The sequence below is a fragment of the Podarcis melisellensis genome, assembly GCF_964234715.1.
Source record: "Podarcis melisellensis genome assembly, chromosome: 5".
In the NCBI taxonomy this organism is placed as follows: domain Eukaryota; kingdom Metazoa; phylum Chordata; class Lepidosauria; order Squamata; family Lacertidae; genus Podarcis; species Podarcis melisellensis.
This window is the reverse complement of record NC_138537.1, coordinates 58,503,495-58,531,402: the sequence shown is the minus strand read 5'-3', so window position 1 is coordinate 58,531,402 and position 27,908 is coordinate 58,503,495. Positions and strand designations below refer to the sequence as shown.

The window sequence follows — 27,908 nt, the reverse complement described above, 5'->3', positions numbered from 1 at the left end:
TTTTGCTGAAAAGTCTGAACTGCCCACTGAATTATGGCACTACCCACTGAATTTTGCTTTAAATATAAACTATGACATGCAGCTTTATTTTTGTTTGGGGGCAAGAAACTATCATGGCATGGGAGGGGGAAGGAAGAGTACCAGTCTCATGAAGACTAGCCCTCTTTTACCAGATATCCATTATGCCTCAGAGCATTTGGGTGCTTGTACAGATCCTGATTGTAAAAGGGGAGGAGCACCAAACGACCAGCAAGACTTGAAACAGCAGTAATCAACAGTAATCCAGACCACTTCCCTCCCAATTATTACTGGGAAGACAAACTCAATACCATCCTCTGCCTCTTTTGTTACCAAATTCTGTGAGTATTTGTATGAAAAAATTGCAACGCTTGCATCATGCCCAATGTATCAGTTCTTCTTCCCTTCCAGGCTTCAAAAACAGTCCACATTTTATAATTGTAAACATTATGAATAGATAGCGCTATTTACCAAATATAAGAACTACTTGCTTTTTTAAGTGGGTGGATAAGGTAAATGATGCTCACTGACAAACAACACCACTAAGTATGATTAAATAACCCAAACAGTAATGCAAAAAAAAATAAATAGCAGCAGCAAAATCCAAAAAAACCCAGCCAGGAATCAGTGAAGTCCAAAGGCACAATATTAGTTTAAATATTTCCTATTTCTATGCACAAGAACTCTTTATCAGATATCTACAGCTGACTTAGATGATTGATATCAAGTTTTCTTCCCAACATCGCTACTACACAAAAACACACAGCAGCTTAATACATAGAAATGACATGTGACAGGGTTTCCTAAAACATTTCTATTTTGGACCTCACAAGCTAAATTGCTTTTGCTGGCCCCTTCCACCTCTCAGCATGGTTGACAGACAAATTGATCGAAACATTGGAAAATAATATCCTTGCAAAATTTCTCTGGGTGAGTTTTCACTCTTTTGAATTTTTCATACAAGAACAAAATGAAAGATTGCCTCCTTGATTTTTCCTCCATTATGTGTCCCAATCTTATGTTCTACAGGAACATACAATACTTCAAACAGCAACAATACATTGTAAACAAAATGTATAACATTTTTCATAGAACACCCTGACTGTATGGAGTTAAAAGGCAGGAGAGCAGGCTGCCTTGTCCTACAGATTACGTTGTTCAATTATAATGAATTCATACATTTGAAGTTGCCTTAGGGCCTCTCATTAGACTTAGAGGTATTTATTACAGGAAATATTGCTTGTATCATTTAAGAAGCAAGATGGCTAGATGATTTGATTAGAAATGTTGACAGTTGAAGTGTATAAAAAAAAATTGTGTCCACACATTTCCCCCCTGCTTTAATATTAGGATCCTTCATTTTTTATGAACTCTTTAACCCTTTCTGAACTTTATGACACCAACCCCTCCTCCCCCCTCACGCCAGAAACCCTCTCTATTGTGTCTAACACACACTGGCACTTTTGTATCTTCCTCATTTTAGACTGTATTTGCTTAGAAGCACAACAATATCACTTTGACAACCAAAACACTACAAATGTTATGCCTCAAACCTTAAGTCAAACTTTATATTTTAATATACTGCAAGTGTACATGTCTGCATGTATAAAAGAAACTCCACGTGTGCAGTAGATAGCTAAGAAAATTGTGCTATCTTCCTTAAGTGGATCTACTTTCTGTATATTTGATGCCACAAACCCTCAGGCTCTTATAGAATTTTTAAATTAGTTTCTATTACTGTATAGGAAAGGCAGAATCCTCATGCATTTAAATTCAGACCTCATGAAAATTCTTATTAACTAAATTATTTTCCTTGGTACTGGCAGGTCAAGAATCAATGAATAGTCAATCTTTTTTGGTTCCAATTAAACATCATAAAAATATGTGATAGCTCTTCAGCAGCGCGTATTAAAAAAATTAGGATATAAGCAAGATCTTTTTAGAAAAGATATCAAAATGAAGAACAATGATTTTACCCAAGCTCAACAGCAATGCTAAGTTTTGAAGTCTTCAATAAATTAGTATTTGCCAATTTCAAACTTACACAGGCAAACTATGTATTAGTAATCTTGCATTTAACATAATTTTTCCAGATTTTTAAAAAAATTACAGTTCATAAGGGCTGCTTCTCATGTAGATTTGGGGGGGGGGGGTATTGGAAAGTGCTACTTGGAAATGCAAACACTATTCCACTAGAACAGAGTCCCATTTTGAGGCAAGTATACTGCCCTTCCTCAGGCCCGCCTACCTCAAATTGGGGTTCATATTGGGTCCACAGCCCATCTCTGATGTAGGAGTTTAATATCCTGTAGGCCAAGTTCAAACTAGTGTTTCCTGATGCAAATGATGGTAAAGTGTGGTTAAAGCAAACCACAAGAGGAGCACCAGAGTCGGTATGCAAGGGGAGGAGGGGATGGGAAGTAGACCCAGAAGTCAAAACCATGGTTTACTAAGCAGTAAAAGGTAAAGGTACCCCTGACCGTTAGGTCCAGTCGCGGACAACTCTGGGGTTGCACGTTCATCTCGCTCTATAGGCCAAGGGAACTGGTGTTTGTCTGCAGACAGCTTTCTGGTCATGTGGCCAGCATGACTAAGCCACTTCTGGTGAACCAGAGCAGCGCACGGAAACGCTGTTTACCTTTCCGCCAGAGCGGTACCTACTTATCTACTTGCACTTGACGTGCTTTTGAACTGGTAGGTGGGCAGGAGCTGGGACCGAACAACGGGCACTCACCCCATTGTGGGGATTTGAACTGCCGACCTTCCAATTGGCAAGCCCTAGGCTCTGTGGTTTAGACCACAGCGCCACCCGTGTCCCTTACTAAGCAGACACTATGTCTAATAGTCTGCTTTCCCTCTCCTTCTACTGCTCTTTTCTCTAACTTAAATGCATCCAGTGAATTCAAGTCTTTCTTCTGAAACCTTAGAACTCAGGATTTATCTGTCAGAAAGAACCATTCAATTAACTGGTGACATAGCGTCAGATACCATTCAGGTACTTTTAAAGCATTGACTTTTTAAGTAACAAACAAAAAGAACAAGAAAATTTAATCAATAGGTTTTGATATGCTATATATATAAAAGAAATTAAAAACACAACTAAAGTAACAGCAACAAATAAAAAATGCATGCAAAGATATAAGGCGGCCTGCTACCTTCATAGTAGTATTCTTAATTTTAAAGAATATTTCACAATACTGAACTACAGTCAAATAATGGGGTCAATAAGCTGACAACATTTGAGCAATCCATGGAGCACATCCCTGCCTACTATGACTTCTCCAGCTCTCTTCCACCTAGAGGTTCCTCTTCACAGCACAGGATTAAACCCTCTTTTTGATTTTATGCTGACATATATGCACCACTCTTTTCATGTCTGTCCAACTCTCCACAATGGATCAAAATCCTAGTCCTTCATAAAATAATTGCCATCAGTCACACACACACACAATTATTCATACCCGATACTGTCCTCTGTCCCCTTCCATACATGGACCTATTATGAATTGCTTTCTCCCTCCATTCCAACCTCCCTACTGAAGAACCATTTTGTGCATGAAGAATCTTAGAGAGCTATATACCAGTGCACTATTCTTTCATGACAAATTCCTTTCCCTGCCTCATGTAAGTTCCCAGGCTGTTGCTTCCCCAAACCTCACCATCAACTACTCATGTGCACAATCTCACACGCTCACCACCTTTTGCTATCAACTCACTAGGCCTTTTGAGCAGCTGGGGCGGGGCGGGGCATTGTCCTCGTAACATTCCTTCATCGCCCTGGGAAGGTAACAGCAGATTCTGCAACCAAATACTTATTCTACACTTTTACCAGCAGCAAACAGAAGACAGACAGCTAGCTACATGTGCTTTTTCAGCAAGCAGCAGAATGCCTGTTCGTGATTAACCTTCTTCTACTTAGAAGGGCAATGACTTGCTTCATCCATGCACTATCCAAATTGGTCTAATGTTCTATACGGAGACAGAAGCTGAGCTACTATCAGCAGAGACAAAACAGGGTTGCATGAAAAGGATCAGGAACACGCGTAAGGTTAATTTATATGCCCCATTAGAGGTATATTACACCATCATAGAGACAGTGTTTTAAAACAAAAACAAAACAAAATGGTTAGGGCACCAACATGATTACCTTGACCAGCTCCCGCAAATGCCCTCCCAATTGTATTTTCCCCTCTCTTCATTTTTCCAGAAGCTTTGTGTTTTTCTTCATTGCAAGTGGAATGTTCAACTCGCTCTAGAAAGAATATTCTTCTGCAGTAAGGCTACTCCCTCAGCAGCAAGCCTACTTCAACGGAAACTGCAGTGTTTGTCATGGGAGAGGGCTAGTAAAGTGCTAAAACTAAAATCCAGTCTTTTGTTGACTGAACACTAAACCCCTCAAACCACTAAGTAGCACCATAAAATCTGGCACACACTGACTCTGCTACCTCCAATGCTTTCCAAATTTATCTCCAGCTCTGACTAGACTGCTTTGCATTATCTACTCTTTCCCTTATGACTGTTCTGTTGGCCCAATGGTAATTACATTGGGAAGATTCCCTATAATCTCTCCTCTTTGCATTTCCTTATGTTTTCCCATAAAATTTGCTAAAATACTTTGCTGCCTGTTTTACTGAGGTGCAACCTAATACCTCCAGTCAATATTTATTAAAAAAACCAACCAGGCATTATAGTCTTATTCCCTTTTTGTACCGTAAAGAATACTTAAAAATTGCTATGTTAATACATAAATGATTGTTTATAAGTGATAGTAATGGGTTATTTGTGATCAGCATTGTAAAATCATACTTGGTCAAAGCTTCTAACAAGCATTTGAATTTGCAGTCTTCTGTCTGTAGTAATCTGGATATTTAAAAGCCCACTTAGAGGCTTTCTTACAATCAAGCGGTATATAAATTTTGTTAAATGAAAACCCCATTCTTCCCTGAATGCACCTCATCCAGTCTCCATTTCCATATGAACTATATTTGCAAGCAACAAAAGTGGGAGACTAGAAAATGCAGGCTTTGTTCCAAAATATAATCTGACTCTGGGCAACCCATAAAAGCCACACAATGTAAAGAATTCAACCATTTCATACTTTTCCTGTAAAATTATTCCAAAAACTAATTAAACCACACAGAAAGATCAAGAATCAATGCAAACCATTACAATGCAATTTGCTGTGCTAAAAAGCAACAAGAATGTAGTAGTGTCCATTTATAACTCCACTTGCATTAAAACAGCATAGGACTATGTTGAGAATGAAACAGGACCAATGCATTTCATTTAAAAATGGTTAATTATCATTGAAGGAAACATCACTTAAGGCATATATTTTTTTTGAATGGAGAAGCTTTTACAATATTAGATATAGAACTATCAGTAGCATTCTTAACTAAAGGAATGACAAATACTAGAAAACCTCTACAATTTGGCTTCCGTATCTCTGAATTGGTATTTCAGTGACAGATGTTTGTTGCGGCAAAAACCTCTGTCAGAACAAAATTAGGTGATCTATCATTTTAAGATATGGTCTTCATATACTGTTTACTCGAAGATATCACTTGCCTCAAGCCAATTTTGACCAAGAACATTTTGTGATATGGAAGTGATTTGTATATCATCATTTTTGTGATAAATGTAGCTCTTGAACACAAAATAACCTACCATTCCACAGTATTACAGTTAAAACTTCTACACCAGTAAATCTGTACTACTGCTTTTATTACTACAAACATACTGTATCTAGACTCCAATGTATTTCCCTTTTTTATTTGTTCAATAGCAATCCACATTTGCCTGGCTTTAGATGGGGAGCCTCTCTTTCAGCCCCCCAGCCCCCAACCTGGCCTTGAAACTTAACATTCCCCCCCCCCCCCAGTTTAGGGGATACAATCATGATGAACGTACTTTGTAAGTACAGTGGTACTTCTTGTTAAGAACTTAATTCGTTCCGGAGGTCCGTTCTTAACCTGAAACCGTTCTTAACCTTAGATACCACTTTAGGTGCCACCACACAATTTTTCTTCTCATCCTGAGGTAAAGTTTTTAACCCGAGGTACTACTTCCAGGTTAGTGGAGTCGGTAACCCAAAGTGTTTGTAACCCAAGGTGTTTGTAAACCGAGGTACCACTGTATGTATTCTTTTGTGTCAATGCGAGTAAGTCAGTCAGAGTGTGAGCACAAAAGATACTGAAACCAAGGCACATACTATATGCTCCTCAAAACTGTGTCTTGGCAAAACTGTTAAATTTACTAAGTAAATATAATGAAAAAATGGGGGGGGGGAATGGAATACTAGTGGATCACAGACATCAGATTTTATTCTATCCTGAGAAGCCTCGTTCAAAAGCCAACTAAGTCAGAGTACTCTGATATAACCAACTTCACTTAGTTCAACTAAAGTAGGCCTTAAATTCAAGCAATATTGCTTTAGAGATTTAGTAGGGTGGAGGCAGCTTTGACAACTTTCATGCATCAATTTTTTCAGATACCTGTCTCCAATAACACGTGCAATTTGTACAGCAACCTCCTTAGCAACTTAGTTTTGCTTTTAAATGACTAATAAAAAGGTCATTTTGTCACTTAAAACTCAAGATCTAAGGCATGTGATCTAGTAAGCATAGCATTAAGTTTTGCTTTAAAAACTTCCAGCTATGTTTATTTACTACAGATGCATACAAAACAACCTTACAGTCATACTTCAGGATAAATACACTTCAGGATAAGTATTTTTGGGTTGCGCTCTGCGACGACCTGGAAGTAACAGAGTGCGTTACTTCCGGGTTTCACCGTTTGCGCATGCGCAGACGGTGAAAATGACATCACGCACATGCACGGAAGCAACAAAACACGACCCGCGCATGCGCAGACATGCTATCATGTCTTACGTTCTGTTCAGGATGCGAACGGGGCTCCGAGGTACCACTGTATATGTTAGGTACTTTACCTAAGAACAAAAAGTGGAACAGAATAAAATCATTAACCTTGGAAAATTCAACTGGAATGTGAGATTTATAGGAACCTCTTGGTACAGGAAACCACAGACAACAACAGTATGTAATGCATGCATGGGGAACCTGTGACTCTCCCCAGATGTTGCTGGACTGCAACTCCCATCATCCCTAACCACTGACCATGCTGCCTAGGACCAATGAAGATTGAAGTCTAGAAGCACCAAGAGGACCACAGAGCCCCCATCACTGAGGTAATGGATGGCATATTCTACTGATGAGAAGCTGCACATACGCAGCTTTATATGGACGGACGGACATACCCACCTATGAATCCACTGATACCGGAATAGAAGTGTATTGCTTGGCGTGTGTCCAAAAGGCAACAGAGGCACCCCCTGATCTCTCTCCTCTCACTAGAAGTGGAGTGCCCTACCGGGGACTGGGGAGAACCAGTAGCCCACTGAGAAGTGCCTCATTGCTGCAAAGAATGGCCAGGTGGGAAGTGCTATGGGTGCCTCTGATCTCCAGATCCTCCCTAGCACAGAAAGCTGCAGTGTAGCTTGGAGAAGGTTACATTCAGCAAGTGTTGTATGTAAATCCAGATTGTTTAGTTGTTTAGCAGTTTTGCGCAAAACAATGGTGTGTGTGTGTGTGTGTGTGCTAAGCATACACGTATAAAAGCATTCATGTATATATAAAGCATACAACACAAACACACAATCTATGCCCTGCTTTAAAGTTCATGGGACTTTTCATACTGACTTTGATAGGAGCATGATTTACACTGAAATCTCAAAGATATATCACATATGGCTAGGAAAGATCCTTATTATGGAACAACCTTCTAAATAGTCTTCTTTATTAAACTTATTTAGCTTAAAAGAAAGAATATTTTTTATTCCTTTTTTGTATTTACTCAAAAACCTTCCTTGGATGATTAATTCTAACTGCAGACATTACATGGTAAGTTTTTACAGTGGTACCTCGGGTTACGAACTTAATTCGTTCTGGAGGTCCATTCTTAACCCAATACCATTCTTAACCTGAGGCGCACTTTCGCTAATGGGGCCTCCCACTGCCGCCAGTGTGCAATTTCTGTTCTCATCCTGAGGCAAAGTTCACAACCCGGAGCAACTACTTCCGGGTTAGCGGAGTTTGTAACCCGAAGTGTTTGTAACCCAAGGTACCACTGTATATGGTTGCCATATGATACCTGATTATCAGCTTCCACATGGAAAGGAAGAGTATCCTTCTCAATAGTAACAGACTGCTGCTACAAGCTACCTCCTGGCTCCACCCAGACAGCCACTAGAGAGCATGGAAAGGTTCTGATGTTTTCCTTGTACCATAACGGGCTCTATGGCAGACGGCGGCATCACAATTTTACAACTCAAACCATTGTTAAAATATTTTGCTAGGGTTCATTTTCCATGATAAACTGTTGTAAAAATATTCCATCTGTTTTCAAATTTTGTTAAAAGGCGCATATTATACAGCTCATTACAAATATTACTAACTCTTAGACAATGACTCTAATGTGTATAATGTGGCTAATGAAGTAGAAATCTTAAACTAATCATTTACATGCATTTCATACAGCATTTCTATTGGAAGAAGTTTATAATCATAAACAAGTGCAATCACTTATGTTAAGCAACCCATGGACCTAGTCAATGTAGCACAACAGCCATTATGCAAAATTATGACATTAAGGAAAAAATAATCATAACTATTGCAGACTTTGCAATTTGCACTGTTTACTGTAAAACTGATAACTTTCAAGAAGCAAGCTTAATGGTTGAGATCCCTTAGACCCCTTTGTTGTTTCAAATTAGATTACATTAGCAGTTAGTTAGGCAAAGGTGTTGTTGTAATGGGTAACAGTACCGTGCTATGCTTTAATAGGAATCACGGTGAACAAAATCTGTGAGAAATTCTCACAATAAGGATATTCAATGAACTAAAGTTCCACTAGAATTGTATTCAATGATTTAAATATTTCTATTGAACTTTAATACTGCTATTGAGGGGAAAAACCCAGGCACAATCAATTCAATCGTATTACACCATAGACAAATGAGTTAGAGGGTTATGTTGGTTAGTTAATAAGGAACTGTTTATGTTTTCATAGCAAAAATGGGCAGACTTCTGCCACCTGTAACACAATTCTCCTACAATAAAATAACCCATCATACTCACATCATTTAATGAAAAAATTAGATATACGACAATCTTAATTTGTCATATCTGAAATTGCCAACTGAAATCTCTGCATTATAATATTAAGGAACAATTGTATTCTGCATTCATTCAAGTCACCCTTGGTGTGTGTGTGTGTGTGTTTAAAACAAAGAATTAAACACCACTTCCTGAAACATTATATTGTAAGGTTCACTGGTATTGGTCAAGAATATCCTATGCTCTCCTATCAGGATGATTAATGAAGGCACCTTTTTCACAGAATGTCACACTCTGCCTTTTTAACAACTGACCTTTCATGGAATACTACTGAACTCATAATTCCACTTTTGTTCAGTTTCTTATTAGTGGAGTTAAAATTAATACTTATGGGAATGATGGCTAAGGTAATGCACAGTAAATCTTATAGCACATGCAGACTACCCAAGAAATAGTACCTGCATTTGTCCATTTCAATAGAACAAGCATTCTACTAAAACTGTGTGTCCTTTCAAAAGACAAATTAGGTCAATATTCATCCCACTTTCAAGTTCACAGCTGTACTTTCAAAGTTTGGAACTGCTAATGAAACAGTTAATCTTTATGTATGCAAAGGCATTTTAATCTGTATTAATTGTTGGAAGACTTTATGACATGTATATAGTACAAAACAATCTAATTAATATTAATCTGAAAAGGGAATATGTTAGCAGCCACAATTAGACAATCCAGCAAAACTAAGGCTACCCACATTGACTTATTTCCCATTGACTTATCTCCCATCCACCCTCATTTTTGTTCCTAGAAACTTAGTCATTCTTCCTTAAGGGTGACTGTAGCAAAAGATTATTGCTACTGAATTATCCTGCAAATGTACATATCAGAAGTATTGGAGGATCCTCAGAAAAAAATCAGCCCACCTAGTAATGGTGTAGATTACATGATTTCTAATATGAATCTGTGCAGCTCTTCAATTTCAGGTGTTCAGTATTAGAGCAATGGTGGTTCATAAGACATCACTAATCAGCTTTACTGTGAGCAAAACAAGACTATACACAAAATAGTATGTCCCAGAATAAAATATGTAGGTAAAGAATATTTTACTCTTACAGCAAATGAGCATCCGTAAGTTGACCTATGCTTGAGATTCATGAAGACTGAACAGGATTGAACAAGAGCGATCTGTGAGCAAGAGAAGGTTGGAACCTAGTGTTCTTGTGCCACTTTCAATAACTTAGATAAACTTGCTCCTATTGAAGTCAAATGACAGAACTAATATAATAATTAGTGGTGGCAGTGAAGTTTCTGGCAGCAACTGGTTGAGCAGCTTTGATCCTACTAAGCTCCCCCGCCCCGCCCCCCAAAAAGAACCTGGGAATCTGGAAGTAAGTATAGGTCTGAGAAGAGAGCAAACTAATAAAATGGAGATCTTATGAAAACAAAAGTTAGAAGATGGAATGCTACAAATAAATGAGAAATAATAATGGAAAAGGGGGTTCTGAGATGCAAAGTAAAACCTGGGCAGAGAAGAGCAGAGCATGTGGCTAGGAGAGGGGAAGTTGAATTCATATAATGATTTGAAATAGCCAACCAATTTCTGTCCACAGAGATATTTTGCTGCATCTGTGATGCAGGTTCAACTGTCCTAACGGCCAAGTTAGACTATAGGACAGTGATAGACAACTGATTTCCCCAAGGGCTGCATTTCTTGACTTTAGCTTTGTACTTGACATGTAGGGTTACCAAGAACAAACTTGCTGCAGTGTTTTAGTCAGAATATTTCAATAAAATGATTTAATTAATAGGATGTTCTTAAATTAAGTCTTCTAAAGAGAAGTTACATGGATGAATTCAGCACTGTAAACTTGATGTTAGTTATGGACATGGCTAACCAACTGCTTCTGCAACTGTCATGGATTCCAATATGACTTACTCCTAAGGAACAGAAATCTGGGCTGTGTTTTACTTCTCAAATTAAAATTCTTATCAGAAAGTGTATAAAAGCCTTTGAGATGTAGTGTACTCATATTAGGAATAGCTAGAACTTGTTTCTACAGCCTTTTGCTTTATAATGTTTGCACTTTATATATTACACTTTATATATTACACCCATGAGAAAAGTATTTTGCAAACATTTAGGATTTTCTTCTCTTCAGAATATGCAGTTTCAGTTTGTCATTGCCATTTCTAGCCTGCCATTAAGAAAAGGCTATTTCAAGAAAGACAAACAAGCAAGTTTCTGAAAGACATGCTGTCATACTCCCGAACATATTCTCCATTTCACACTGAGATATAAATCTTAAAACCCAGAGGATATCTGCATAAATGAAGAGCGGCTGAACAACTTCAAGAGTTACAAGCAATATTTCCTTGCAAACAGAGAACACATGTGACCTACAAGAGTTGATAGAGGACCCCAACCATGACCAACAGAAATTGCAGCTAGCAACAAATCTAAGAGAAACAGAGACCAGCTTCAACAGACAAGTGGGTGAGATGGCTCAACGGAAATGAGGTTATCTTGAAGATGTTACACATGTATGCAAATCAGTATCTCTTCCAAGCATTTCTTCACAGAACAAGTCAGAGTAAAATTGGGGAAGAGTTCACTGAAGTTGTAATTTAGGAATAAACAAATAGGAACTAGGCAGAAAGGTAGATAGTGTTATCACAAACAGGCACTGCCTATACAATATATGTTCACACAACAGCTTGTTTCTTCAGTGTCTTATATCCAGTGTTAGAAATTGAGATATGAAAGCTAGGAGCTAAATGGCATTCTAATCATAGGTTATGGGCAAAACAATGGAATGTCTAGGTGCGCTTTTTACAAGACTGCAAAGCTGAAAATGAATGAACAGCAGCTAAAATCTTATGTTCATTTTTCACATGTTCTAGTCCCCATCTGAAGACAGCAAAAACAAAGCCATGCTCCCCCCCACCCCCAATATTCTTTAGAGGTCTTTTCTCCAGTCTTCAGAGAATGGCTGAAAGTGCGGAGGCAGAAAAAGTTTCTCCTTCCCTTCCACTGCGCAGTTTTGATCAGAAACTGCTCACACTAATGAAATCCCCTGCTGTAAAACACGCCTAGAACAATGGGAGTTTCAAAAGCTGCTTATATCAAATTTATATCTTATTAACATTTTTTTCTTTTAACACAACTTGTCGGAAGACCATGTAATATGAACATTACTTCAATACAAAATATGACAGTACCAAGCAAACAAAAATTATACCATTAATGTATTTGAAGCTTCAAAACTAGAAAACGTATTAACTCTCTCCTGAATTGGTTGTATCACAGGACAAAAAAAAAAGTAAATCCTAAAATTATGAACGATTGCAGGGGCAGAATGGTAGCACATCCCGCAAGAGAATGAATCATCCGGGGGGAGGGGGGAAAGGGAAGAGTTAAGCAAAATAACATTTTAATTATACATAAAGCACAGAGGTAGTATAGTCATACGTCATGTTACGTCTGCTTCATGTTACGTTCTTTCAGGTTACATCCCGCAGCAACCCAGAAGTACCGGAAAGGGCTACTTCTGGGTTTTGCCGCTCGCGCATGCACAGAAGTGCAAAATGATGTCACGCGCATGCGCAGAAGCGGCGAATCGCAACCCGCGCCTGCCCAGACGCGCTGCTGCGGGTTGCGCTCTTTTCATGTTGCAAACAGGCCTCCGAAACGGATCCCGTTCCCAACCAGAGGTACCACTGTATGTTGTTAGCTCTCTGTCAAGGTTTGGGTGCAATTAACTTGTCTTATCTAAATTATCAGAATTTGAGGAAAACTGAGAAAACAAATGTCTTACAGAGCTTTAACAAAAGACATAACATATTCACGTTACAGCTCTTCTCTGTGTAGGTTTTTCTTTGAGTCAGGTCTGTCACATACTTAAGTACAACAGCATTCATACAGATGGCTGTTTCACCTGCTCATAATTATGGTAACAAAATAAAGTTACTTTCCTGTAGCTGCTCTTGTTTCGAGAACAGTTCACATCCATTAAAAATCATAGAATACGATTCTATGATTGTGAATGGACGTGAACTGAGTTGGAAGGAACCATGAGGGTAATCTAAGGAACCATGAGGGTAATCCAACCTCCTGCATTGCAGGATTCTTTAGCTCAAACCCATGACCCTAAGATCAAGAGACTCATGCTCTACCAACTGAGCTATATGTTGGAACTATTACTTATTATGCAGATGTTACTCAGGAGGAAAGGTTGCACAGCCTTGCAAAAGCCTTGCACACATTCAGCTTTATGTGGAAATAAATAAATAAATAAATAAATAAATAAATAAATAAATAAATAAATGTAAAGGAGGCGGGAGTCTGGGGGAAAAAAGACTTTGGCAATCTCACCCACCATTGTACCCAATGTGTTTTGACTATATGCAATTTTAACTTTACACACTCTCCCCAGAATGCAACCCGTGTAAGCTGAGTCTCACCTGTATTTGACAAAAACAACAACCCCATGTTCTCTCATATAAATGCTTACCTTCAGAAATACTATTATGAATGCTACACCATCATCTGAGAAGCAAAGTTATAATATTCCAGAAACAGATTATTTCCCATGATGGCTCCTTGTTTATGGAATTCTCTTCTGAGAAAAAACCCAAATCTCTGCCATTGGTCATTTTAAGGGAGCAGTAAATGAAAATATTTCTGTTTCACCATATCTTTCAGGCATGAGCGTTAAAGCTGTTGTTTTCAATCTCTCGCTGTTTATTTTGTGTTACAAATTATTTCATAACTGAACTGTAACATGGTTCTAAAAATATTAAAAAGTCAATATATGAATGACTTAATAATCATGAAGATTAATAATGATGGTGATGATAAACTATTTATTATCATCATTATAAAGCACTCCTGATGAGACAGGGGCAAACCCTGTTGCCTGGAAAGTATAAAAGCTGCCCATAGGGATTGTGGCAACATTTTAGTTGGAACCCACGATCACAGTGGGATATCCTCTGTGTGTTTGTTGTCCATTAAGATGCTACAAGCTGGACTGGTAAAAAGGTGTTTCCCCTGGCCTGTCTCGCGCACGCAATGTGTGAGAAACCTGTAGATAAACAGATCACAAATGTACTTCTGATAGGCTTTATTCAGGTGGTTGTACACTGCAACTTTAGGCAGTGTGATATAAATGGTATGAGGTGGCAAAAAATGCTACACATCTACTTCACAGTCCCCAAGCACAGTTATACAGAAACATCTTGGTAAAATAAATTATGTGCCTTGGTTATTTAACAATCTAAGAGATCTCATTTGTGTTCTATTTCTAGATTATCTTGTGTGAGATTCTTACTAGAAATGCAGTGCTAGTGTTCTAACATCAATTTAATTCCCAAATATTTCATCATGTCATAAACTATAAATTGTGCAGTATTTTTAATTAGCTATCTCTCTTTACTTGGCAGCCATCAAGCTGAGTTTTCCCCAATTGATTTTACTGCTAATAAACCTGCCAGACTTGTCAATCAGTTTTTGTATTGTTGTCATTGATGCTCATACTATTTTTGCTAATTAAAAATCTATCTTTGCACATATTGTGCTTTAATAAGGAGTCGGGATATAAAATTCATAGTGGTGGGTCATTAAATGTAAATAGCAAGTGACAAAGTAGTGTTGGAAATGAATGATTTCCTAGGCCACTATATCCTAAGGGCAAAAGAAGCCACCTTCAACATTTCTTACACTAGGAAAAGAAGGTTATAAAAAACCTTTCCAGTGTTTTATATAAACTATATATTAACTATTTTATGTAACTTTTTGGGACCCTAGTTATCTGGTTTCCAAAAATATGAAAAATAATGAACTTCCTTGTCCTTGGCTTTTTGCAATAGCATAGAATGATTGGAAAACTAAATACAAATATGCTTTTTCAGGGAGAAAGTCCATCCCTTAATGGGCCCATCAAAACAAGTCTTTCTGCAGTCATCCTCAGTCTAGCAATTGACTGAAGAGAGTCAAAGAAATCAACGATGGCAGAGATGAGGAATGGAAGGATTAAAAGGAGTATACTTGTATAGATGGATAAACAACAAAAGCTGCTTAGCAAAGGATGAGTCGTCAATCCTAAACTTTATAGAGAAATGCAAACTATGAAAACAGTCTTAAGGAACACCAGATCTTTCAGGCAGAAGACCTGTGTGGGAGGGTGGGTGTAAAGACATGATAGAAGGAAAGACATTCTCTTCTCATTAAGCATAACCCAACTAAAGGACTTTCATACTAATATGAACTTGAGATTCAGAGAATATCTGCTCAGTAAATATTTGTAGTATCTGTAGTTCATAGCACCTCTAAACAATAAACCACAAGAGATATACAAAAATAACAAAAGTTATTTTTGGATTCATGTACACTTTATGGAATCATGTGCATACACACTCTTCCAAAAACTTCCAATGAACAAAAACAAAGCATTTTTTTTCTCCAACAAATGAAGTTGGTAGCTCCTCCATGTTCCTCTTTCTCTAGAATGGGCTGCTGCTTCTATGTTCAGATTTACAGGAAAAGTAAATGTGCATAAGTTGGCCATGTGGGACAGGAGACCTTGGTCATTACAAAGTCTACTGCCAAGAAGACTCCAGCTTTGAACTTAGTACCCACTATGTTTCCAGTTGACGGTCTTTCATTCACTGCATATATTTCACCTGTGAAGGATTCTTTTTTCAAATAAGAGCCTTCCAAGATACCAATCCATTCAAAGCAAGTATCATCTTAGATGACAACCGGAATGGGTTCCCTTTGATGTGGTAGGCAGGATCTCTACCTGTACTCCAGCAAGCAAAATAAAAATAAAAACTTTTTTTTTGCATATAAAAACAACTTAAAAATGGGGTACTGCTTAGTGACTCAACCCAATATATGGTGTGAACATCACCATTTTTTCTGGGCCATGTTCCAAGAAAAAGTCCCCATCAGGGTATGTTTGACAAAGTTGTCATAATGAGAGAGAGAGAGAGAGAGAGAGAGAGAGAGAGAGAGAGAGAGAGAGAGGTATTAAATAAATGGAAACATTAAACGCCTAATACATTAAATGCAAACATTAAATGCCTAAATATCAGTGAACTATCATTATTTAATAGGAGCTTCTATTAACGGCTGAAAGTGTAGTAACCCAGCACCCTGATATTGGAAAGTGATATATGTATGGGACTTTGAGCATAAATGTTGCAATTATAAATTTTTACTGTAGGAAAACATTGCCAACCTAACAAAGAAAAAAAGTCCTTGACCAAAATATCCGAGGATATTAAACTGAGACGTAATCTACTGATGCAAATCATTACATCTATTTGCATTTGCTTACTGAACCCTAACACAGAAATTAAACTACATAGAGTGGGGGAAAAGAGAGCTGGTTGTGCATGGTTAAAAGGAGACATCTTGGAGAATCCAAGCTCTTTCATTAATTTCCCCACTTCCCCTCATTAACAAGTAAAATGTTTTTACTGCTTGAAAAGTTTTAATAAATAGGAAAATGCAGGGCAGCCAACATAAGTTTTTAATGCAATATACAAAAGCTTTTAATATTTTTACATACATTAATGAAAAAGCTAAATTTTATAAGACTTCTTCTGTGAAGGAAATAAATACTACATGCACAATTACATATCTCTTATAAAATATTTACCGTAACTCTTCCATTTCATTTGATACATCAATTAATAAGTCAATTAAGTGAACATATAAGGATTGTCCTATTTCAAAATAATGTATCTCATCCCATTCAATTCTCTTTCCAAGCAGTGTGTGTGCATTTTTGTTAAGAAAAACAGATGAATAGTCTGCTAGAAATGCAGGTTCAAACTTCTGGTCTAGATTAGAAAGATTAAAATCAAAATCACCTTGTAGGGTCAACGTTTAGGAAACACAGGCCCTAAGTCAAGGCAATATTCAGTTTGTAACATTCCATTGGTCAAAAAATAATCTGATGTAAACAATATTCCCTGCCGTGTTTAGGAAAACTCTATAATGGGTTGGATACTTTGTGCTATGTGTCTTCAATTAAACTGAACAGAAAATGTGGTTCACCATGGCCTCCAGAATTACCTGGATTTCCTAGAGGGCCCTGGCCTTTGGATTGGCACATTGTGTCTGAAGTCATGCAACAATCACAGATTTAACAAACTGCTTTGAGATATTTTATTACAAGCATGCAACATATAAATTTTATGAAATAAAAATAAGTAATAAATAAAACTTATCTACTACTTCTTAAAACTTGTCCTTAGATTCCAAAGCTAACAGGCTCCACAACCACCACCACTAATTACACATATTTTTAAAATAGTGTATAATTTTTTTGAGAGAAAAGCTAACTGTTATCGACAGATTTATATTGGATTATTCTAGATTTTAAATGCACACGCATGCCAGAATCATAATTTACTCAACACACATGCAGAATAATCTTCCATCTGCAAACATAATGCAGAAAAGTACAAGCAGGTATGGAAAGGTCACACAGTCTAAGAGACTATATGTGTTCTTAACAGGATTGGGAAACTTTTTCCCCTTAGTTTTTGAAATTATGCTGAGCTTTTAAAAAACGTTTCCTCCAGCAAAAAGTTGTGTGTGCGCCCCCCCCCCCAAAACACTTCTGATCATCTAGCTATAAGTATAAACAATCCTATAGTTATCACCTGAAAAGCCATCAGGAGAAAAACTAGCCCAGTTTATTTTTAATAAAAGGAGGATCATAGTATATAATAACTCTTCCTGCCATATCCATTGAATCTGCTGAAATAGAGATTGATGTCTGGATATTTCTAGCAGGGGGAAGTAATATTTCTCTAAAACACATACTTTTGGTATTCAGTTGCATCCTGAGAAAAGTGGTAGGCCCCTACCTAACCAGCTACTACAAAGAAGCTACATTTTAATATCTAAACCTTTTCCATTTGAAAAATAAAAAGAGTACAGACACCAGAGTATTTTCTAAAGATAGCTTTTGAAAATACTGTATGCAATATCACCTCTAGTTGCACTCATTAATGTACACAAGCCTTTACTTTTTCATATCTCAACTCAAAAAGCTTCATAAGGGCATAAAAAGCTAGAACTACTAAACATAAAAGATTAACACTGCCTACATAATCCACAGAACCTTATACGGCATTTTCCAAGTCTTTCACCCCTTTTTCAACTGATAGCAAGCATGGGACAACCTGCAATGCAATACATACCGTGCTTCAGTTTATTGTTACAATAGGCCAGAAATCATAGATGCAGATGTCCAGATTAAAAACAGGAACTTGTCCTCTTCGTACAAAGACTAAAGGAAGTTCAAGTAGCAATGTACCTTGCATACAAATGCCACTAGTAGTTGGTGTAGCAATACTAGGAAGTTAGCACCGACCCACATTTGTGTGCCACTATTCTGCCAAGAGTTCTCCCATATCCTCATTGTAAACTTGCCTGGTTCAAGCCATCATCCAGGTTTTTCCATTTCATTTGACTATTGGTCTCCACTAGTATGCCATCTCAGAGGCACAACTTTTCTTGCTGCACTATATACACGTAAACACACACACTGCTCTTCACCAGGGAGGTCACAAAGCTGCTTACAATAATAAAATATGCAATACACTTTCATGATATGTTGTTGTTTTTTATAATCACCATCATCAAAATAAATCAGAGGAGGAATGGAAGGAAAAGTGAAATGCACAGTCAGAAGGAGAATTGCAGAATACATGCTGCTGTGTTGAGAGCTCTTATTCAGGTTTCCAGTCATTCCATTCCTCGGCTTTTCACTTGTTCAGCCGCCTCTGAACAGGCAGCCTATGCTCAATGGGGATCCCCAGCCCCACTGGGCTGTTTGGGTTATTTTCCCATCCTTTAGGTTTGGGTTTTTGCTTGCTATTTGTCCTTCTGATTTTGCATTTCTACAAACCTGCTAATACTTTTCCATCTGGTGTGTGGGTGTTGCCATTTTTAATTCATAAAGACTGGCATTCTGTGAACAGAGTTCACTATTAGTATATAAGAGATGACAAAGAAACAACCAACAAAGAGCAGGCCCCTGATTTGTGCTGATGAAAGTGGGTCAAAGATGAGGATCACACTTCACTGGTTCTCCACGAGTTAATCTACACATTTTGAAACACCACAACCAGTAAAAGAAAAACAAAAACCCTGAATATTTTTGTGAACAAAATTTGAAGTTCTGTAGCCACCTCAAATGAGACACTCCATGCACATGGTTCCCACCTCTTTCACTATGTGCATAAAGACATCTTTGGAGCAAAATCAATGTTTGCTCCACTTTTAGAAGGTTTAGTTGATGTTCATTCACGAGTGCTGAAGACTCCCTTGTGTCACAAACAAGGAGACTTGGAGTGAGAGCTTTCTAAATGCTTCATCTACTCCAACCAGCTAGGGAGGGTAAGATGACTTTCTGGAAGAAGGCACAGGATAAGAAGATTTAAAAGTAATAACATGGATTCCATCAGGAGCAGGCATTGCAAGACTTATAATCCCTTGGTCATTAAAACGCACTACACACACAGAAGATTCTGCTCTGCTACTGACTTGCTGAAATGAAAAGTGATTTATCAGGCCAAAGGCGCACACAACCTTCAATGCTACTACTGTGGAGGGGTTGTTTATAAAATGAAGCATTATTTATAAAATAAAAATAAAAATGAAGTAATAATGATTTGCAAAGAATTCCTGAAAACATTTCTGCAGTGGTTTTCAGAGTTGCACCATAAAAATCTTACTACATTTTGTTAATGATTGAAATAATTGGTTGACAAGGACATCTAAATCAGTGAGCGCAGCTACAAAAATAAAACTGAGCCTTAAAGTAACTGGCATGTGTTCACACAGGGACTTCAGTTTAACATTATTATTCTGTTATACAACATTATTATTCTATTAGCCATTATCAGAAAGCTTCAAACCAAATTAGGTAAAACAGAAGTTGTTTATGTTCCTTATATATTATTCCTATTTATACAGGAAGAAAGTGATTAATGTACCCTTATTATTTTATCACCATTCAGATAACCTCATTTTGAAAAGGACAAAATCTCAAATTTTTTTGCGGGGTGATTTTTAATTACTTTTTTGCCATATAAATTTACCAAATGCCAATCTTAGTACAGGGGAGTGGAAATAACTTGTAGCAATGGATGACCCTTGGAGTCATTGTATTTGGATACTCCGCCTGCCCTGCCCCCCCAAAAGGGATGCATCATATTGCCATCTTCTAGATTCCAACGCCAAACTGAAAGACCAAGGTTAAATATATATATATATAATACATACTGATTGTAACATGCAACATGATGCAAAATACCTCTGTGACTGTTGAGCACAAAGCATTTATAACCGTACTTGTATTCATGATAATTCTGTCTGACAGGAGTCCATTAATTTTTTTATGGTGTTTTTGTGTGTGTGTGCTTTCCCAATGTTCTTATTACAATGTTTACTAGCCAGTTTTTAAAACAAGAGGAAAGGAGACTCTGGGCCCTTTTTATTATTTTGTTCTTTCAAAGATAATGATCCTAGATATTTTAACAACTGTTTCCTATCAACAAGCGGAAGAGATTAAACGATACATTTCAGCCCAGATATTTATGAATAGTGTTAAATCGTTTAGGTCTTTGCCATTAGAAAGATAAAACAGGATGCATTTTGAAGATGTTAGCAGAAGCGACTGTAGAGGAGGAAATATATATATATATATATATATTCCATTAGTATAGGTACTTGTAAAAGCTCTGTGTGGCATTTAGACACTTATTATTTATAATTACACTTGTGAATGCTCAAGGAAAAAATGGAGGAGAGAGAGACTTGGGGAGGGGGGGTTTACATCTACTTTTGAAATCTGTGTAGAGCTCAAATGTTATTCAATAAATACACCCACCAATTAAACATGCTTTGATTTTTAAAAAAAATTAAAATAAGAGTTCCCTGATCAGTGCACTGATAATACCTGAGAGTAGGCGGCTAGGTGAGGAAGCTGGGGGGGGGGGAGCCTGTCTTCCACCAGATAGGAATGACTGGGGATGAGTGGAGTCACGAGGAACAAATCCGGGGCACTCTTCTCTCCACTATTAATAATGTTTTAAGCATTCACAAACGTATATGTGGCTAACAACTTCTTACGCATTCCTCCTTTCACACATGACGCCATGCATTTATGTGTCTTATCAGGCACTTTCCCTCCTATGTGGCATGAATACATCATCCAAACACAGGGGAAGAATGATTTCCCCTTTGGAGTTACTGTTTTATACACTGGAGAATTTATGCAGATTTAATGAAATTGACTGAAACTTGTGCAATCGAATTAGACTGCGTGGCAATCCCTATCAAGACCAAGTTGCTGTGCTGGTTTCTTTCTTTCTTTTATAAATTCCTATTAACTGAGAGGCTCAGATATATTCTATACAACTGAGAAGTTATAACTCTGTAGTATACAATATTTTCGCTAAAACGAAACTTGAGCAACTTCTGAGAAATACAGAACTATGTACCATGAAGTCACAGCAAGAAAGTCAGGTGCTGGGTGGCCACATTTCCTGGACCCAAAATCAACACAGCAAAACTCACATATACCCAGCAACATGTACACACACACAGCCCATTGCTACCAGTTTTCCTATCACCAAAAGTCATTGTTTCCCCCTTCTTCCTTTCCTTGACATCATGAATGTCCTTTTGGTATTTATCTTGCCTCCCCACATGGTCACAACTCTGCCCGGCGCCCAGAATCATTTCCAACAGCAACCCTACCAACACTCACACAGATCACAATTTCATCCTCCTATTAGCCAGGCCTATGAAAAAGACAATATAAATTATCACAAGTTTAGAACCAGCAGTCTACAAGCTCCCAAGTAAGGTGTGTGGCAGAGATAACAAATATGATGGGGCCAGGTATGTTCCTGGGAAGGGACAAGCAATTGTGACTTCCAAGGAGAGGAAAAGCTGTGTGTTTATTGTAGAGTTCCATATTGTAGCAACCCTAGTTCTGATAGGTGGCTAACCGATTCCACCGTAATCCTCTGAAAGGACACAATGAATCGAAAGTCTCTATTGTCTATTGTCCTCATTGCACATGCACACTAGCAGCATTTCTTGAATCTATACAGCCTGGTTAGCCACTCACAACAGTGCTTGCACAGAAAGACATACAGTGGTACCTCAGGTTAAGAACTTAATTCGTTCTGGAGGTCCGTTCTTAACCTAAAACTGTTCTTAACCTGAGGCACTACTTTAGCTAATGGGGCCTCCTGATGCCGCTGCACCACCAGAGCACGATTTCTGTTCTCATCCTGAAGCAAAGTTCTTAACCCAAGTTACTATTTCTGGGTTAGAGGAGTCTTTAACCTGAAGCGTCTGTAACCTGAAGCGTCTGTAACCCAATGTACCACTGTATAGGGATAAAGAATTGCGTCTGCTGTGTAGATTTTCACCAGTGTAGCCCAATCATAGCTTTTGTATTGGTTCCTTGTCAGAAAGGTAGACAGAAATCTGTACGTACTTTCCACCACCACTGTTACCTCCAGCCTCTGCAGGAGCAGGATACCACCCCTGATTTGGAATTCAGAGACACACCAAATGCAGTCATATTTTCCAAGGTCTTCATGTCTCAGGGCAATATCAGGGCGAGTCCCAACCCTTGGGAGGTGCTACACTGAGTTTGCCTATTGGAACTATGCCTAGCCAGCTATGGAAGTTCTGGCTGCTTTCTCAGTCTCTCCAAGCCCAATACATGAGAAGGGAAGCCACCTCCCCTCTTCTTCCATGACTGAAAAATGGACAGGGACGCTTCCTGACCTTGTGCTCTGCTTGCCTTGCCAGATCCATTCTCTAGTGGTAGGATTTATAGACTCTCAATCATCACCCTATTTTTTAATGTTAAGGAATAACAACAATAAAGTCTTGGACTCGTTCTGCAGTCAGTGCCAAAACATCAAGCTAGAACGATTATTTCAAGCCATAAGGATGAGATCTTTTAAAATAAAAACATTAAAGTGAACATTGCAAAGCTATAGCAATAAATTAGTAAATATTTTTCATTCCAATTATAAGAAAGGCTCTTTTTTTTTAACTTTTAACATGCGTATATGAAAAAATAATCAGTGGAACACAGGCTTACCCATTTTGTAGCACAGCATTTCGCTCCAGGTGGATTTCATGGACCCCCAGCTTGCATCCAGATATCTCAATTTTTCCCAAAGGGCTGCCCAGCACCACAAACATCTTCTCACACTGAGAAAAAGCCTGTTAAAAATACAACCAAAGATGCATAAACCATTTCCCCAAGTATCAATAACTAGGCATATAAATGGCATTTTATCATTATTCCAAACAGGAAAAAGAAAGTTGGACTTAGTCGTGCCAGCTGCATAAGAGTGACCTTCATACTAAGTAACTTAAGTTCATTGATTTTGAAGGGTCTGCTCTGAGTATGACTTAGCTGGGCATCACGTTTCATCATTAAACTTAATAATACCACCCCTCCAAAAAAACACCACTTATAATATAGTTAATTAAAATTAATACATAAGGTGAGATAGCAGCTAAATAAAAGAAGTAAATCAAGTCAGAAATTTTCTCAAGCTGCAAGTCAGCTCTTAAGGTGTGATCCTACCTAAAACTGGCATACCCATATATTGTGAAAAGGCATAATCATCAGGCTAAGTGAGAATTAAAGAATCCCAGAGCAACGAGCATGAGACTCTTAATCTCATGGGTTCTGAACATGGGTCAGGCAAAAAGAATCCTACATTGCAGGGGGTTGGACTAGATTATGCTCATGGTTCCTTCTGACTCTACAATTCTACGATCCTAACAAATCCACTGGTCCACATTAGATTTGCCAACAAGGTATTACAAAACATCAGGCTCTTGCCAGGATGAAAAATGCTGAAGGTGAGTATAAGCTACTTTCCAAGGACAAATTTCCTACTGGTGTAAAGAAACGAAATCTGCTCCAAGCCAGAATTTGCAATAAATTCGCCAACTGCCCAAGCCCATTGGATGAAACGAAGGGGCACAGCCCTTTTGGCTGCAACATCTCCTCCCAGCAAAACTCTCTGATTTACTGTCGAGAGAAAACCTGGGAAATAAATCCTTACCATTCTGGCTTCTGTTCCAGTAGTAAAGATTCTAGCTTGGAAAGAAGCTAGAGTTTGCATAACTGGATTTCACAGCAATTACACAACAGCCAATATTTTGAATGCTGAAATGATTAAATGGAAGTGTGGCATACCCTTAAGGGCATTTCTCTTGGCTTCACACACTGCTGAAATTACAAAGCCAGTGTGGCATGCCCAGGGTCTGGTGGCAACTACATTCAAATACTGATCCGTTGCCTGACATAAAGGGTGATCCTGATCACATGCTGCCTTTAAGATCAAGCTTAATTTTGACCGAATTTACCTGAAGCTAGGGAAATGGTTGGTTTTAATTGGACACAGAAAAGAAAATTGATTTTCATGGCTATTTGCAGATCAATTGAAAAATGAAATGAATTTCATTTCATCCTCCCTTTTAACCTGAATAGGTATTTAAATAATAATGATCTGAACTAACTTATCAGTGGAGAAGAGGATTTCTCTGTGCTAACAGCAGAAGCAGTAAAGCCTGCTCTGTGGCCATCATAAATCACCCTCTAGCCTCACATGCTTATTTAAAAAATCTTGGCATTAATTCCTGTCTGCATCACAATTCACTTTTACTCTCTTCAATGCCAGCCTTGCCTATTATGGGAGCCAGTGATGCCGCACTGAGACTACAGGGGCTGCATAGATCTATTGGACCTGGGGTAGCAAAGTTTAAATCTCAGCTCAGTCTCAATTCCTCATCTATAAAGTAAGAGCAATAGACCATGACCTGCATTATAGGATGGTTGTGGGAAAAGGATGAAAACCACTGCAAATTGCTTTTCAAACCATGAGCATTAAAAATTATTTTAAACTATTTTATGGCACGTAATATTTTTCCCCTATCATCTTAAAACTTTTTTGAGTTCTGCCCCACTTCTAAACTTCTTCTCTACTCAACACCAAGTGCCACAGCAGAAGATGCATAGTTTCTTGCATGCAGTCAGATGCTTCCTCGTGCAAGTACCTATGGATCAGGGCCCAAATACAACACTGGTAATCAAGAAGTAGAATAGAACAAGACATCTCTGTTCTCTGTCTGCTCCTAAAGGTCACACAATCAGAAGAAAGCAAGGTAAAGGTAAAGGGACCCCTGACAATTAAGTCCAGTCGCGAATGACTCTGGGGTTGCGGCGCTCATCTTGCTGAAAAGGCCGAGGAAGGTGGCGTTTGTCCACTTCTGAAGACAGTTTTTCTGGGTCATGTGGCCAGCATGACTAAGCTGCTTCTGGAGAAACCAGAGTAGCACATGGAAACACTGTTTACCTCCCCACTGGAGCGGTACCTATTTATCTACTTGCACTGTGTGCTTTCAAACTGCTAGGTGGGCAGGAACTGGGACGGAACAATGGGAGCTCACCCCGTCACGGGGATTCGAGCCACTGACCTTTCGATCGGCAAGCCCAAGCAGCACAGTGGTTTAACCCACAGCACCACGCGCGAAAGTACACAATTGCTAATGGGGCAAAGCAGGAGAGCAGTCACACCTGCAAATCCAGTGTAGACCAATGAGGATTCAATGGTAAAAAGTAGGAATGATTCTCCTACCCCACCCTGGAATCTAGCATTCCCCTTCCAGGTGTTTTGGCCCCCACAGTTTAAGGGCCATTGCAGTGGTCATAGATGGCTCTTTGCCTATAAATGATGTGTCCACACAACTCAGGGTTACTCCTTCCACCACATGAACTCTCTCCTATAATTCACTGTGTAAAAGATTCCAGAGGAATAGCCATATCAGCCTGCGGCAGCAAAAAGAGTCTTATGATACCCTTTAAAGCTTTTGTGGACTAGAGTCCACTTTAATTAGATACAAGACGAACTGCACCTAATGACAAGGGCCCTAGTCCACAGAAAGATCCACATATAATCACGTTCATCTTTAAGACTGTTATTCTTGTAAACAAGACATTTTAAAAAGTATTTTAAATAAGGCAATAGCATGGGTGGAAAACATGGCTCCTAGCTCATTTTATTAATGGGTTACTAAGGACTATGGTGAACAAACCTCTTGCTTACTCCACCACAAGGCTCATAAACAGCACCCTACTCATCCAGAATGCCTCGCTTCCTTCCACTTACCTTGGGGCTCTGTGTGAGGTCCATGTAAGTGCCTAACACCTACATTACTGCCCTCAGATACTTGCCGTTAATAAGAACCCGTCTTTTTTGACTTTCCAATCCTCAGCCCACCAACACAGTTGCTTCCAGTTCCTCCAGAATATTAGAATTTTTTGTCCTATCCAATTTCCCCATTCCTAACAAAAGCTAGTAATTGTGCTCCCTGAGAAATGGGAATGCTTGGAAATATTATTTTAACAGCTTAGTGAATCACTGCTAGTCTTTGCCATAAACCCCTCTTGATTGCAGCAGGATCCTGTTAAACACATTCTCAAATATACAAAATGAAAAAAAGCTATTGTTTGGGTTGTTTTGGGTGGTAAGTAGCTGGCAAGTTTAACATACAACATGAAAACAAGGAACACATCCTGGGTTTGTCTGGCACCTTGCTTTTATAGAATTTGAGAACAGACACTTTTCAGCTACCATCGTACACATAAGGCACAGGCTTGTCTTACTCCTGGGCACTGTCAACAGTATACTAGCCCCTGCAACATAAAACAAGATAATTTTACAGCTACCAACTAGACACAGTACTGCAGAGTGACAGTTTGTCATGAAGCAGTAAGGACTGTGGCAGTATGGTTTGAGCACAAATGTCAGTTTTTAAACTGTTATGTCTTGGCAAGCATCAGCTTAAAATGTGTCATGCCATCCCAGAATCTTACTCTCTGTAGTACACTAAAGTTAGGCTAATCCTGCCATCATTTAGCAAATTTGCAACCTGTTGGAGTAAGAAATGACTGCACTCTGTTACGTGTTTGTCAGCTACAAGATGTCTTAATTCTTGTATATAAATTCTGAATCAGTTTTACGTACACTAGTAAAACAAGGGACATGGCAAGAAAATTACTTACAAAGCAAGCAAGGATTGATTAGCTATTGCAAAGTCTTGTAAAGTACATAAATATTGTGCCAAGCAATTAGAACCTTACTTTTTATATTACTTTTTAATATTTTTTATGTAAGGCATTTATACCCTTTAGCCAAAGTGGCTGCTAGAGCAGCTTATAAAAATCAGCACTAAGACAGTCCCTGCCCTCAGGAGGCTCACCATCTAAGACATGACACGTGAGGAAAAATAATGGGACGGAGGAGGGGAGAGCAAACTCAAGCACAAATTCTGAAAGTTGTGTCTATGTGGATTCTGGTTATCTAGAAGAGAAGCAACTTCTTGCAGATGCCAATGGTGGTTCAGGCCTTGATAAAGAACAGTCGCTTCAGCAAAAACATTCTTCCCTGCACATCAGATCCGGAACACAACAGACGAAGACTTCCAGGCCAGGAAGACAGCTTCATTTAGCAATCAGCTGAGGGCCTATTTGTGTGTTTCCTGCTCCATCACCCAGGAAGCACTTTTATTTGGGGGGTTTAGGTAGTCAGTAGCCCCACTGGTCTGGGGCTAGTTCTCTGCAAAATTTATATTTATATTGGGAGAAGGGGAGAAGGAATACAGAGTCAGCACAGGCTTAAATA

At 38.5% G+C, this 27,908-nt stretch overlaps 1 protein-coding gene across 4 annotated transcripts in view; it reads right to left on the bottom strand.

Moving 5' to 3' along the window:
- MGMT (O-6-methylguanine-DNA methyltransferase) overlaps window positions 1–27,908 on the bottom strand; it is a 169,687-nt gene that overhangs the window by 109,723 nt on the left and 32,056 nt on the right. For 2 of the 4 annotated variants that reach the window (XM_081912866.1, XM_081912867.1), the window contains exon 3: window positions 23,306–23,430. The exons of the other annotated variants lie outside the window; for them this stretch is intronic. In XM_081912866.1, the coding sequence (XP_081768992.1) occupies window positions 23,306–23,430 (125 nt within the window). The remainder of the gene's footprint in view (window positions 1–23,305; window positions 23,431–27,908) is intronic. 4 annotated transcript variants of the gene reach the window in all.